This window comes from Balaenoptera borealis (genome assembly GCF_965194805.1).
Source record: "Balaenoptera borealis genome assembly, chromosome: 17".
NCBI lineage: Eukaryota > Metazoa > Chordata > Mammalia > Artiodactyla > Balaenopteridae > Balaenoptera > Balaenoptera borealis.
The window spans coordinates 2923742-2936359 of NC_138876.1; the positions used below are offsets into that span (position 1 = coordinate 2923742).

A 12618-nucleotide genomic window follows, 5' to 3' on the forward strand; every position below is an offset into this window, starting at 1 on the left:
GTAACTCTTATGGAAAATAACATTTACACACAGAGGTATCCAGACCCTAGTTTGATGACTTTATTCTTTCATTCATTTGCTCAGTCTTCAGTCAGTCAGTGTTTATGGACCAGCTAGGTAAAGGTGCTAATGCAGAAAATAGAGCAAAGGTTTCAGAGGAAATGGCGTTTAGATCAGAAATAGATCACTGCTGGCTGAGCGGGCATCGCCCCCATCCTGAGAGGAGTGAGTAGGTGAGCACACATGCCCCTCAGGTTATAGGTTCTGGTACGTTAAAGAGGGCATCCCAATCTGAAGACTTTTATTTTCTCTGTAAGCAAGAGATGTGGCTGGTTGACTGGAGAAAGTGTGAATCAGTGTGTTGCCAAGCTTCCTAGGCAGGCATTGCTGAATTTCCAAGCAGTCTCAGGCGATCGTTTGAGGTTTGTCGTCATGAACGTAAAGCAAAGCACAGAGCAGAGTTTCTCCAGTTGCTCAGCAATAAGCGTGGAGAAGGAGGTGGGTGGCTGGTTTCAGTATTTGTTAGTCTGGCCAGGGAATTAAAATAACGGGAGGAAGGAGGTTGGGAGGTTTGGGGGTCTTTTCAGGGGAAGGTTATGAACTATCACTATAAGGTTGGCAAAGTAGTTAACTTGGGACTAGAAATCTTTTGAACAAGCGAACTGACAGGCTAGGTAGCAATAGTTGAAGAACAGGATCTGTGGAGTTTTTCCTAGGGCAGAGGTCAACATACTTTTTTTGTGAAGGACCAGAGAGTAAATATTTTAGGGTTGAGGGTCAAGATGCCAAATGGAGGGAAGGGTATTATGAAATACTTATAGAACAAGAGACAAGACTGATTTCCACGGAGTTTTGTATTGGTGAAATTCATAATATAATAATTGAGTGCAGTTTTTTTGTAATACAGGTCTGCTAATGAGAGGAGCAGAGTTCCTTTTTGGGGGAGGAGTAACATTTCACTTAATCGAGGTTCAGAATGAGTGCTCCCTGTCATCAAAATCAATTGCAGATCTTGATCTCTTGAGGCTGAGCTGTGAGATTTTACATATTTCATCTTTGAAAACATCTTCACACTGATACGTGCTCTCGGATACTGACATCAGCCCCTCACAGTCATTGGTTGGAAGGCCTTTGCGCAATTTGTTAGATCCTTCTCTTTATATCACACTTCAAGCATGTTGTCACTTTGCCGATTAATCACTTATAGTCGATAGTTAGGTGGAAGCACATCAGTTGCAGGATTAAATGGATTTTGAAATAATGTTAGTTTTCTTTGCCTTTGCATTGAGGTCCAAAAAATGGTGCTGGGACTGTAGTTTGAGTTCAGAAAATACAGCCACCGCCAATTTGCCTGGAAATGGAGATCTCCCTTCATGTTTTCCCTTTGACAACACAGAGGGTAGAAAGCAGCTTGACGTTATTGTGATTCAGATGACGTTTAAGTGCTCATAGATCATGTATGTTCTTCATAAAGGAAGACTGTTTGACTCTTTAACTATTCTTTGGTATTACTCATTTTATATCCAGCATCTAGCGTGATTATTGACACAGTGTGTATAAAGCATGTAAATGGCACCCAGTAAACATTTACTTAATGACTAAGTTTAAAACATATTCTCTTACAACAACATTATTTTACCCTTTCCTTTTTATTGTAGGTGAAGAGTGATTATATGTTGGAGATCGCTGATCAAGTGGACCAGGACATTGCTTTGAAGTTGGGTTGTCTAGAAATACGGTAAGGGGGTAACTAGACATTGAGGTCTTCATTCAACCGTGTTTTCTGCTGTTTTTTCTAGGTATTTTCCTTTCCTGATAAAGATTATCAATAAAATACTGAATAAAACTTGAGTAAAATTTGAAAATATTCCGAATTATGTTGACATTGCTAATTTTAGAATCTTTTAAAATATTATATTTAGAATTGAATGATTTATAAGAGTACAAGTATGTAAGCAAGTCTAAGGCTGAGCTCCCCAATGGAACCTTCTGTGGTGAAGGAAATGTTCAGTATCTGTGAGATCCCATGTGCCAGCCACTAGCCAAGGTGGGTACTGAGTACTCAGATGTGCAGCGTGGTTTAAATTTGAACATAAATAGCCATATATGTCTAATGGCTGCCATTATGGGAGATGGGAAACTGAGAATGTATTTCTTATTTCTGATAACATTTGTCACCATTTGTCATGTATTCTGTGCCACCATTTAAAACTTTGAGTGAAAGAAATATTTTACCTTTGTCAGGTATAATTTTAATTAAAATTTACCCCGGCTCGTGGCCTCCCTGGTGGCACAGTGGTTAAGAATCCGCCTGCCGATGCAGGGGACACGGGTTCGAGCCCTGGTCTGGGAAGATCCCACATGCCGCGGAGCAACTAAGCCCGTGCGCCACAACTACTGAGCCTGCGCTCTAGAGCCCGTGAGCCACAACTACTGAAGCCCCCGCGCCTAGAGCCCGTGCTCCGCAACAAGAGAAGCCACCGCAGTGAGAAGGCTGTGCACCGCAACGAAGAGTAGCCCCCGCTCGCCGCAACTAGAGAAAGCCCGCGGGCAACAACGAAGACCCAACGCAGCCAAAAAAAAGAAAAAATTTACCCCAGGCTGCTAGTTTAAGATGTGTTGGTTAAATTAGCTAAAATTTGATTACGTGTACTCAAAACAGTTAGTGATAATTTTCCCGAGAGATCACTGTTTTTTATATTACATAAGGCTATCAAATAACGGTTCCTACAAAGACCCAAAGATCATTAAGTATAACTCTCGGGGCTTCCCTGGTGGCACAGTGGTTGAGAGTCTGCCTGCCAATGCAGGGGACACGGGTTCGAGCCCTGGTCTGGGAAGATGCCACATGCCCCGGAGCAACTGGGCCCGTGAGCCACAACTGCTGAGCCTGAGCGTCTGGAGCCTCTGCTCCGCAACAAGAGAGGCCGCGATAGTGAGAGGCCCGCACACTGCGATGAAGAGTGGCCCCCACTCGCCGCAACTGGAGAAAGCCCTCACACAGAAACGAGGACCCAACACAGCCAAAAATAAAAATAATAAATAAATAATAAATAAAAAATTTTTTTAAAAAAAGTATAACTCTCAACTCTTCATTAAAATTTGTTTTCAACCTTAATTATATATCCCAGTAAAAAAAAAAGCCATCTCTCACTGGTCTCTTTCCGTTCCTGGCCTTTACAGTTTTTGCTTGGGAAGCAAACTTGGCGCTCTTTCCTTCCCACAGACGATGCTGTGATGTATTGCTTGGAAGAAGGGTCCAGAAGCATTAGGTCCCACGCGAATGGCATGCGTGCCTCTCTGGGTTCCCCTCCCACTCTGGCCTCTCCATTTACGTTTATCCTTCTCCTCCTCTCCCCTGTTTGAGGTCACTGATTTTTGAACTCTGAAGGAAAAACTTGACAAAGTAGTCACCCGTCCAGCTACCCCTCCCAAACTCCTCCCCCACATGAATTGAAAACAGGAGAACAAATTAAGTGATCCTTTTTGGGCCCTTTAAAATTTTTTGTCGAAATCTAGTACTTTCGATTTTAAGTAGGCCAAAGAAAAAGTCAAAGAAATTAAAAAAGCAAAACCAGTATTCATGTTATTACAGACAAGTTTGAAACAGTCTTGTTGATTACACATTCTCCTGGGAAATCACTTCAGATGATTTGTAATATCTGTGTGTTCCAAAGCAGCTCGAGCTAGACCTTGTCCCTTTGTGAGATAACTGTGTACACGCAGAGAATCCCACCCACTTGGGGCAGATTTTGCAGAGAAAGGACTTGGTTCCAGTAAGACCTGAAATTGCTTGAATATGTAACTTGGAATAAGAGGTAAAATTCAGACTGTGAACACTCAGCGAGATAGGCAGCACTTCTCTGCAGAGCCTAGCGCCTGTTACCTGGACTAGCCCACTGCGATGATTCTGCTGCAGGTCCCATACTGTTTCCTTAGTAACTGTGGGTCTTCCCAGGAGCAGGTGGGGTGCGCACCGGCCACAGGGGCAGCCTGGGGTTCCTGGCACTGTCCCTTGAGGAAAGGCCAAGTACAAGTAGCGAATGTAGCTGATCTCTTTTACAGCTGGAATCTGGTTTCTCATTTCGCAAAGAGCCAGACCTGCTTCACATCAAAAGGGAACGTGAGATTGTTCAGTAGAGATACGGTCTGTGTTAGCTGATTTATGCTGCATTAGGATGTAGGAAAAATGCTGTGAATCAAATTTGTTCTTTATTCGTTGTTTATGAGAATGTTTGTGGCTTAGCCGTGTAGTGGTTAGATACCCCCCTTTCACAGTTGTTAATCATTTAACATCGCAGACATTCCCAATACCAGTCTATGAGTGTGTGTATCTTCTCTGCTTTTAGGCGGTCGTACTGGGAGATGCGGGGCAACGCCCTGGAGAAGAAGTCTAACTATGAAGTATTAGAGTAAGTGCGGCCTGTCCAGGCGCTGCCTGCAAGCATTCAGAGCTAAGTCACTTTTCAAACTGTAGATTTTACTGGTTTATCTTTACTTAAAACTTAATATTAAATCTGAAACACTTCTGTTTCTAAAACTTTTATATCCGAAAGACGAAAGTTTTATTAAGAAATGAATTCTTGGTGACGTTGTGTTAGCAAACATTTAAATTTGTTGATAAATGTTGTAAGGTTAATATTCTTTGGCATGTTAACACATAAATAATAAACTTTTCTGTCTCTGTAGATTTAACCATATTGGGATGGAGTTTCACTTCTAATTTATATTCAACTATGAAATTGTTATTATTTATATTCTCTTTATAAGTTTATTAGGGTTTTTTTCCCTTAGTTAAAAAAAAGTGGAAAGATGGGAGTTATTTGTTGCTCATGTATCAGAAAATTTAGGATAACTGAATATTTTTCCAATGGTGAAGTTAACAGTCATTAGACTATTACGGTAGAGTATTTAAAATGCATATAAGACAAAGTGGGGCTTATGTCTTGGGAGGCGGAAAGTTCTGCACTTTATCTGTTGATGATTAATTCAGCAAAAAAATCACTGATATTTGTTATTTCCAGCTTTATTTTTGTTAGCAATGGTGCAACTTTTTGCCAGCACTTTTCCTGGCCATATTATTACTGAAATTCTTGTGCTATTTGGAAGACGTTACTACAGTGAAGTAAAAGGTTGTCCATAAGTACTCTGCGATAATAGAGACTTGACATGGCTTTGGATTTTATTTGGACTTTCCGGGTCAGCCCAACTGCTATCACACTGTGAAAGTATAATATCCCACCATTTTGAAAACAAGATTTTACAGGGGAGGTATGGTCATTTGAAAATAAAAGTAGAAGTAAATATTTGGGGGAATTAGTTATGGAGCAGGTCCGACCATTTGCACTAATAACTGGTGGTAGATGTGATAGTTATTTTGCAGTCACACAAGCCTCCTTTGTCCCAATTGTGACAAGTGAGGTAGCGCCCTGGGCAGCCTGTCTCGTTGCGGCGCGGATTCATCCCTTGATTTCTGGACCTACTGTATTAGCATAATGTAAGTTTCGTGACAGTGTGCAGCGTATAAGGCACTCACTAAATATTTGTGGTTGTGTGTTTATGGACACATCCATCATATAATGTTGTGCCTCTTAACAGATTAAATAAGGATAAAACACGGAGTTGTTAGAGTTGAATGAAAACTTTTAGAGATGAACTGGGATATCTTAGTAGGCAGAATTATTTTAAGTAGAATTTTCCCTGCCCTTCAGTTGACAGCATAGAAGCAACAATACCATTAATAACATTTTTAAAAAAAACAAAAAAAACTAACATTCACTGTGGTTTAGGTGGTTTAGGTTTTTGTTTAAAATTGCCACATTCCTCAGCCTGAAAGACTCTTCCTACTGCTTAAAATACAAATTACCAGAATCAGAGGAATCATTGAAGGTCTTGTCTCAGGTACATGCTAGATTTGTTCTCATTTCAAATGGAGGTTTTTGAAAAATAGGAATATTTGAAAAATATCCATTTGTTTCTTTGTTTATTCGTTCATTTAACAAAGATTATTGAGCATCTACTGAGTCCTTGGCAACTAAGTGCTAGAGATGCAGAAGTGGATAATCCAAAGTTTTCAGCCTCAGGAAGCTTACAGCTGGAAGGGAGACTCTCAGACAGTAAGCAGAGTTGTAAAATAATATAGTAGGAACTGAAGTAGAAGCTTCTAGAGGGTGTGTGTGGGGTGGTACTCCATGTCTGATGTCTGATGGGAGATGTTGTCTAGCCTGAGTGGTGGAGAAGGAGCGTGGGCAGGCGGGGGCTGCCGCTCGGGAACCAGCCAGCCCCGGGAGAGAGCGCAGCATTTGCGAAGACACGGAAACATGCACGTCAGTTCACTGTGGGTAGAACACCTTGCCCGTGGGGGAGGGCCGGGATGTGTGTTGTAAACAGCTCCAGGCATTCTGACACGGCCTCCAGAGGACTCGGTCCTGAGCCTGAGCCGTGATGACTCAGTGAACCAGGTCCGTGACAGGAGGAGCTTTGTGATGGAGAATTCCATATTCCCAAATTGGAATGATATTAAAGTTAAAAATGGAAGTAGGGAACCCAGAAACTGTTGCATCTTTCCTTTCTCCTGGAGCAAGAATGAGGCTCTGACGTGGACTCCGTGGCAGGAGCAGTGGAGGTGGGAGTTTACCAGAGTCAGGGTCTGCGGACTGGCTGTCTGGTTGGATTGGGGCGAAGGGGGCCAAGGAGGCATCTAGGGACTCTCGGCTTTCTGTCCTGGGCCAGTGGGCATGTCAGTCACAGAAACAATTTCGTGTTTGAAGGGAAGGAGGGTAAGTTGGTTGGGACGTGTTGATTTTCAGTTCTGAGGGAACATTTGTGTTATTTAAATGAAAAAGGAGACAGAAATGTTGGTTTATTTTCTATGTTATAAAATCACTAAAACCACAGCTTAAAAAAAATCTCTGATGGTACCCAGTGCCTAGATCTTGGTTTCTAATATCATTCTTCAATGAAAGGAAGCAGGACTCCTGATCCGAGGGGCAGGGGGAGATACATGATGAGCCTAGAGCATCTTGTAGAGCTGGAAAGGAGCAAGTGCTCAGAAAAGCAGATGGGGGGGCTCTGTCAGAGCATCAAATTGGAGTCCCAGTGACCAAAGGTAGGGCATTTGGGCAACAACAAATGACTTAGTTTTGGGTTATAGCCCAGAGTATGAAATAAATATCCATGGGCCTATATGAATGTAAATAATTGAATAAATAAATATATAGAGAAGTGATAAATCTCCCACATAGAAGAATTCTAAGTAATTTATATAGATACAGCCTGAGGAGACAGATCATAAAATCTCACCCTATAGTGTGGGCTCTGCTAAGTGACATGTGTCTAAAGAATACAGTGTGGAAGGGTGTGTAGGTAACCTGACAGTGGAGCCATCTGACAGGCGCTGCCTCAGCCAGGTGGTCAAGGTCAGCATCAACACCAACAGTTATGTTGATGGCATGTGTGCCCTTGGTGTGATCTGTTGAGAATGACACTTCGTCTCTGTGGTCTGCTTCCCCAAAACCTAAAAACCCAATCCAGACTTGTGAAAAACAGGTAATTCTCAGTTGAGGGACATTTTACAAATTACCAAGCCAGTACTACTCAAAACTGTCAAGATCTTTAAAAACAAGGCAAGTCTGAGAAACTGACACAAGCCAAGAGGAACCTAAGGAGATGTGATGATTAAATTGGATCCTGTGAAACAGAAAAATGACATTAGGGGAAACACTGATGAGATCTGAAAGTGTAGGGTTTGTTAGTAATGATGTATCAGAACCGATTTATTAGTTATGACAGAGGTGCCATAGTAATGCAAGGGAAAGCCAGGTGTGGGCTATTCAAGGAACTCTCTGTACTATCTTTGCAACTTTTCTGTAAATCTAAAACTATTCTAAAATAAAAAGTTTATCTTGGGAACAGTTCTCAAAGCTTTCTGAGATGCTTTTCCCGGGTTATAATTCTCCAATTTGGCTCGAATAAAATTTTCCATTTCTTAAAAAAAAAAAAAAAAAAAAGGAACGAGAGAATTGAAGAGGAAAAAGCCAGCATGTACTTAGAGATGATCTAAAAAGGTGAATCATTGTGCGAAGTTGGAGCAGGAGGGCCAGGTCAGTGGCTTGCATTGTAGCGTGCCCGGCCGTCAGAGAGTTGTCCTCAGGGCCACTGTGATGTGGACTGTGTCCCAGCCTGTCGTTGTGAGAGGCCCACGTCGGAACAGGAAGGGTAACTGAGCCATGGCAGCTGGGTGAGAGCCAGAGGTGTCATGGGAATGAAGAGAACAGGTACCTGGGGGAAATCTCTGTGGATGATACATTTGCATGTTTTTGGCAACAAGAAAAGTCTGTAAAAAGAAAGAAAATGAAGAAGCAGGTATCCATCAAGATGGATTTGGAGGTATATTTGGAGAGAGGAGCGTTAAGTTCAAGATTTATTTGAAATGAGAGTCAAAAATTGCACTAAAGTTGGTGTGAATTTGGCTTATTTCTAAAAATTACAGAAATCGAGGCGGCAGGAGAACAGATATGTGGAAGAGGGCCCACTGGAGTATTAATCAGTGCCTCCAGAACTTCAGAGTGTCTGTGGGGTCAGTGGCATGGGAAGTGTGGGACTCACCAGACATGAATTAGGGCCAGTGACTACTGCCACCTGCAAACAGAACAAAGCAGTACAGCGTGATTTTGTCAATTAGAGGCCTCCTTAGAGGATATTAATGAAAAACGGAATTATCTGTTATTCCAAAAATGGCCATTTTGTATTAGTTATTCTATATGTAAGATATTTAAATTAAGTAAACATTATGGTTAAGGAAAAGAAGGGGCAGTATGAGAGACTTCCAGTTCCCGGCTGTTACTGTGCTGGTTTGCTGTACCTACTTTCTGAATTCCTCTGCTTCTGCCTCGCCACAGGGGTCCTTCATAATGGCGTAAGTTGTGTGAATTCACTACCCCATCTCAGTGTGAGAAGTGGGGCGGTGGAGGGGGCTCTTGCAGCAGGTTGCTCCCCTGTTGGCTGGCTCTTCCACTTACTGTCCTGGATCAGTAAAGCCCTGGGTTTCTGTTTCCAAATCTGTAAAGTAGGGACCATGGTGATACCTACCTACATATTGGGTTGATGTGGGGAGTTAAGAGAGAGAATCATGTCAAGAGCTTAATACAGTGCCCAGCACTGAATAAATGCTGCCCGTAATTATCATTGGGATCATTATCCAGAGGAGAGAGTTTAAGCACCCTCCCATTTTAGGGCTGTTTTATATTCCTTTTGTAAATTGTACTTTTCATCTGTTTTCCATTATGTTTATGTTTTTTTCTTATTGAGATCTTTGTCATACTAACCCATGGTTCGTAATATTTGTTGTATATATTCTCTCCCAATTTGTCTTTTATTTATTTATTTATTTTAAATTTTTACTTATTTTTGGGTGCGTTGGGTCTTTGTTGCTGCGTGCGGGCTTTCTCTAGTTGTGGTGAGCGGGGGCTACTCTCTGTTGCAGTGTGCAGGCTTCTCATTGAGGTGGCTTTTTTTTTTTCTTTTTAACATCTTTATTGGAGTATAATTGCTTTACAATGCTGTGTTAGTTTCTGCTTTATAACAAAGTGAATCAGCTATACGTATACATATTTTCCCATATCTCCTCCCTCTTGCATCTCCCTCCCACCCTCCCTATCCCACCCCTCTTGGTGGTCACAAAGCACTGAGCTGATCTCCCTGTGCTATGCGGCTGCTTAAAAATATGGAATGCTTCACGAATTTGCGTGTCATCCTTGCGCAGGGGCCACGCTAATCTTCTCTGTATCTTTCCAATTTTAGTATATGTGCTGCCGAAGTGAGCACTGCAGTGGCTTTTCTTGTTGCGGAGCACGGGCTCTAGGTGCCTGGGCTTTAGTAGTTGCAGCACGCGGGCTCAGTAGTTGTGGCTCGCGGGCTCTAGAGCGCAGGCTCAGTAGTTGCGGCGCACGGGCTTAGTTGCTCCGCCGCATGTGGGATCTTCCCAGACCAGGGATCGAACCCGTGACCCTTGCGTTGGCAGGTGGATTCCAGGGAAGTCCCCAGTTTGTCTTTTAACTATGATTATATAGCTTTTCATCATACAGAAGTTTTTCTTTTTTAACGTGGTAAAATCTGTCCATTACTTTCATTCTGATTTTGCGTTTCAAGACCTAATGTTTGTTCTAAAAGTTTTGTGGATTTATTTCTATTTTTACATTTCCAAATGTGTGGATATTTTTTGACTTTTTTTTTTTAAATAAATTTATTTATTTATTTATTTATTTATTTATGGCTGAGTTGCATCTTTGTTGCTGCGCGCAGGCTTTCTCTAGTTGCGGCGAGTGGGGCCTACTCTTAGTTGCGGTGCGCGGGCTTCTCATTGCAGTGGCTTCTCTTGTTGCGGAGCACGGGCTCTAGGCATGCGGGCTTCAGTAGTTGTGGCTCGTGGGCTCTAGAGTGCAGGCTCAGTAGTTGTGGCTCACGGGCTTAGTTGCTGCACGGCATGTGGGATTTTCCTGGACCAGGGCTCGAACCCGTGTCCCCTGCATTGGCAGGTGGATTCTTAACCACTGCACCACCAGGGAAGCCCTGACTTTCTTTTTAAAATTAACTTCTAGCTTAATTGCAGTATGATCAGAGAGTATGGTCTCTGTGATAAGAGCTTCTTTGGCTTTTGTTGAGACTTTCTCTGTGGACTAGTGTAACATCATTTTTCTCCAGTCATTTATTAGAAAGAAACTATAAACATACAAAAAGTTGAACAATCTCCTGTTTTTGGTCTTTTCTAGTTTCACCATGTCTTAGGCTTGGATTTCTTTTTTATAAGCCCAACTTGGAACAAGATGTGTTTTCTTGATTCTGTGGATTCATGTTTTTCATCTGGAAAATATATGCCATTATCTCTTTAATTGTCAACTGGATGTTTTTTCAGCCTTTATACCTCTTAACATCTTTCATATTTTTCATCTCTATTTCTTGTGGCAGTGTGTGTGTGATTTCTTTAGATTTGTCTTCTAAATCCTTAATTCCCTTTTAAGTAGTGTCTTCTTGACATACCCTGTCCATTCGGTTTTTCACTTCACCACTTATATTTTTCACTTCCAGAAATTCAGTTTCCTGTGATGTAATATGCTCTCCATTCCTGGTAATCTCTGTTGCTCACGTACGTGGTTGTGCCGTTTATTTCTTCAAGCTTTTCATGCCAGCTGTTTTGTGCTCTGTATCTGACAGTGACTCTAGGGTTGCTGGACTGTCTCTTTCTGCTGTTCCTCTGACTTCCTCAAGCTCCCAAGTGGCTTGAATCAAAGCCTGGTGGCCCAAGACTGCTGAGTGGGCCTCTGGAGTGGGCATCTGACGAGAGCCAGGGAGTGAATGGCACAACTCACCCCCCCTCAGGTCCCAGCTCAGTCCAGGCCCAGCATCCCTGCCTGCGGGCGGCACTGGGTCAGCCCTCTTCACCTCCAGCACTTCGGGTGTATAGGGTGGGGTCCTGCAGACCTACTTGTTTATTACTGTGTTGGTTAAACATTCGTTGTTGTAGCTCAGCCTGTCTTCTGATAGCAGTTCCCTTTTTCTTAAAGTATATTGTTTAGAAATTCTTTTATATGTGTCTTTGGTGGTAAAATTCTGCTCTTGTCATCTTGTAGTTTTCTTTATTTCACCTTGTTCTTGGAAGGTGAAGATTCTTTACTCCTTAGCAATTCTAGTGTAATCGTGATGTTTTCTCAGTACTGTTCCCTGGGTTCTGTCTTCCACACAGCTGTTGAAAAGGCCCAGCCAGGGCTGTGGACGAGGTGTGGCTGGGAAGTGGTTCTCCAAGCACACCGAGGCCGTCCTGCCCGGCGACCGGCAGCCAGGGCCTCGGGGGGTCAGCATTACCCTTTCCTACTGGTTTTTGCTAGTAGCCTAGAGCCACTTAGAAGTGTAAATATTTTCTCAGTATGGAAAAGAATTATACATGAATGCAGAATATTACTTGTTTCTTGTTAGTTTATTTTAGGGTTCTGGTTTTTCTTGCCAGTAAGGAGAAAAACTGTGAAATAGTCCATATAGTTGCTTAGTTTCACCAGAAAATGTATGGACAGTCTCTGTAATTTATAATGTACTGAAGAAAACTCCTTCAGCTTTACCACATTTCAGAATAACTATTTTCAATTATGCAATAAATAATCAGGCCCAACTTAGGAGAGTGGGAAAAGCACTATCTAAAAACGTTTGCATTTTTTCTTTAAACCAACTAAAGAGTTAATTAGTCTCTTTTTTCTATGTCTCTCCAACGCTGGTAGGACCAAGGTGCCTCTTCTGTAGGCAGAGGGGAAGTACTCGCCGTGAACCTCCAGCCGCAGGCCCAGAACGTGGCCTCCTGGGGTCTTACCCTGAAGGGTGCACTCTGGAGTGTACTCGGGTGGCTCTTTTATTCACGCCTCTTGTAAATCAGAGACGGGAGTCAGATGAGATATGTTAAGAAAAATGTTTTAAGCTTAAAAACTGCATTGCTGACAATGACAGATGAAACCAAAATAAGCTAATAATACAGTGTTAAAATTATGGTTCCTAATGTGATATTGTAGAAGGAAGAATCTTATGTACCAATGATTCTTCTTCAACGTACAGAATTATACTGTGAAATTATTTTAA

General features: G+C 42.2%; 1 protein-coding gene across 23 annotated transcripts in view; it reads left to right on the forward strand.

Moving 5' to 3' along the window:
- PTK2 (protein tyrosine kinase 2) overlaps positions 1–12618 on the forward strand; it is a 253329-nt gene that overhangs the window by 117649 nt on the left and 123062 nt on the right. For 21 of the 23 annotated variants that reach the window (XM_082364623.1, XM_082364635.1, XM_082364613.1 and 18 more), the window contains 2 exons: positions 1659–1738; positions 4350–4412. In XM_082364623.1, coding sequence (XP_082220749.1) covers positions 1659–1738; positions 4350–4412 — 143 coding nt within the window. The remainder of the gene's footprint in view (positions 1–1658; positions 1739–4349; positions 4413–12618) is intronic. The other 2 variants (XM_082364629.1, XM_082364618.1) reach the window with 1 other exon arrangement.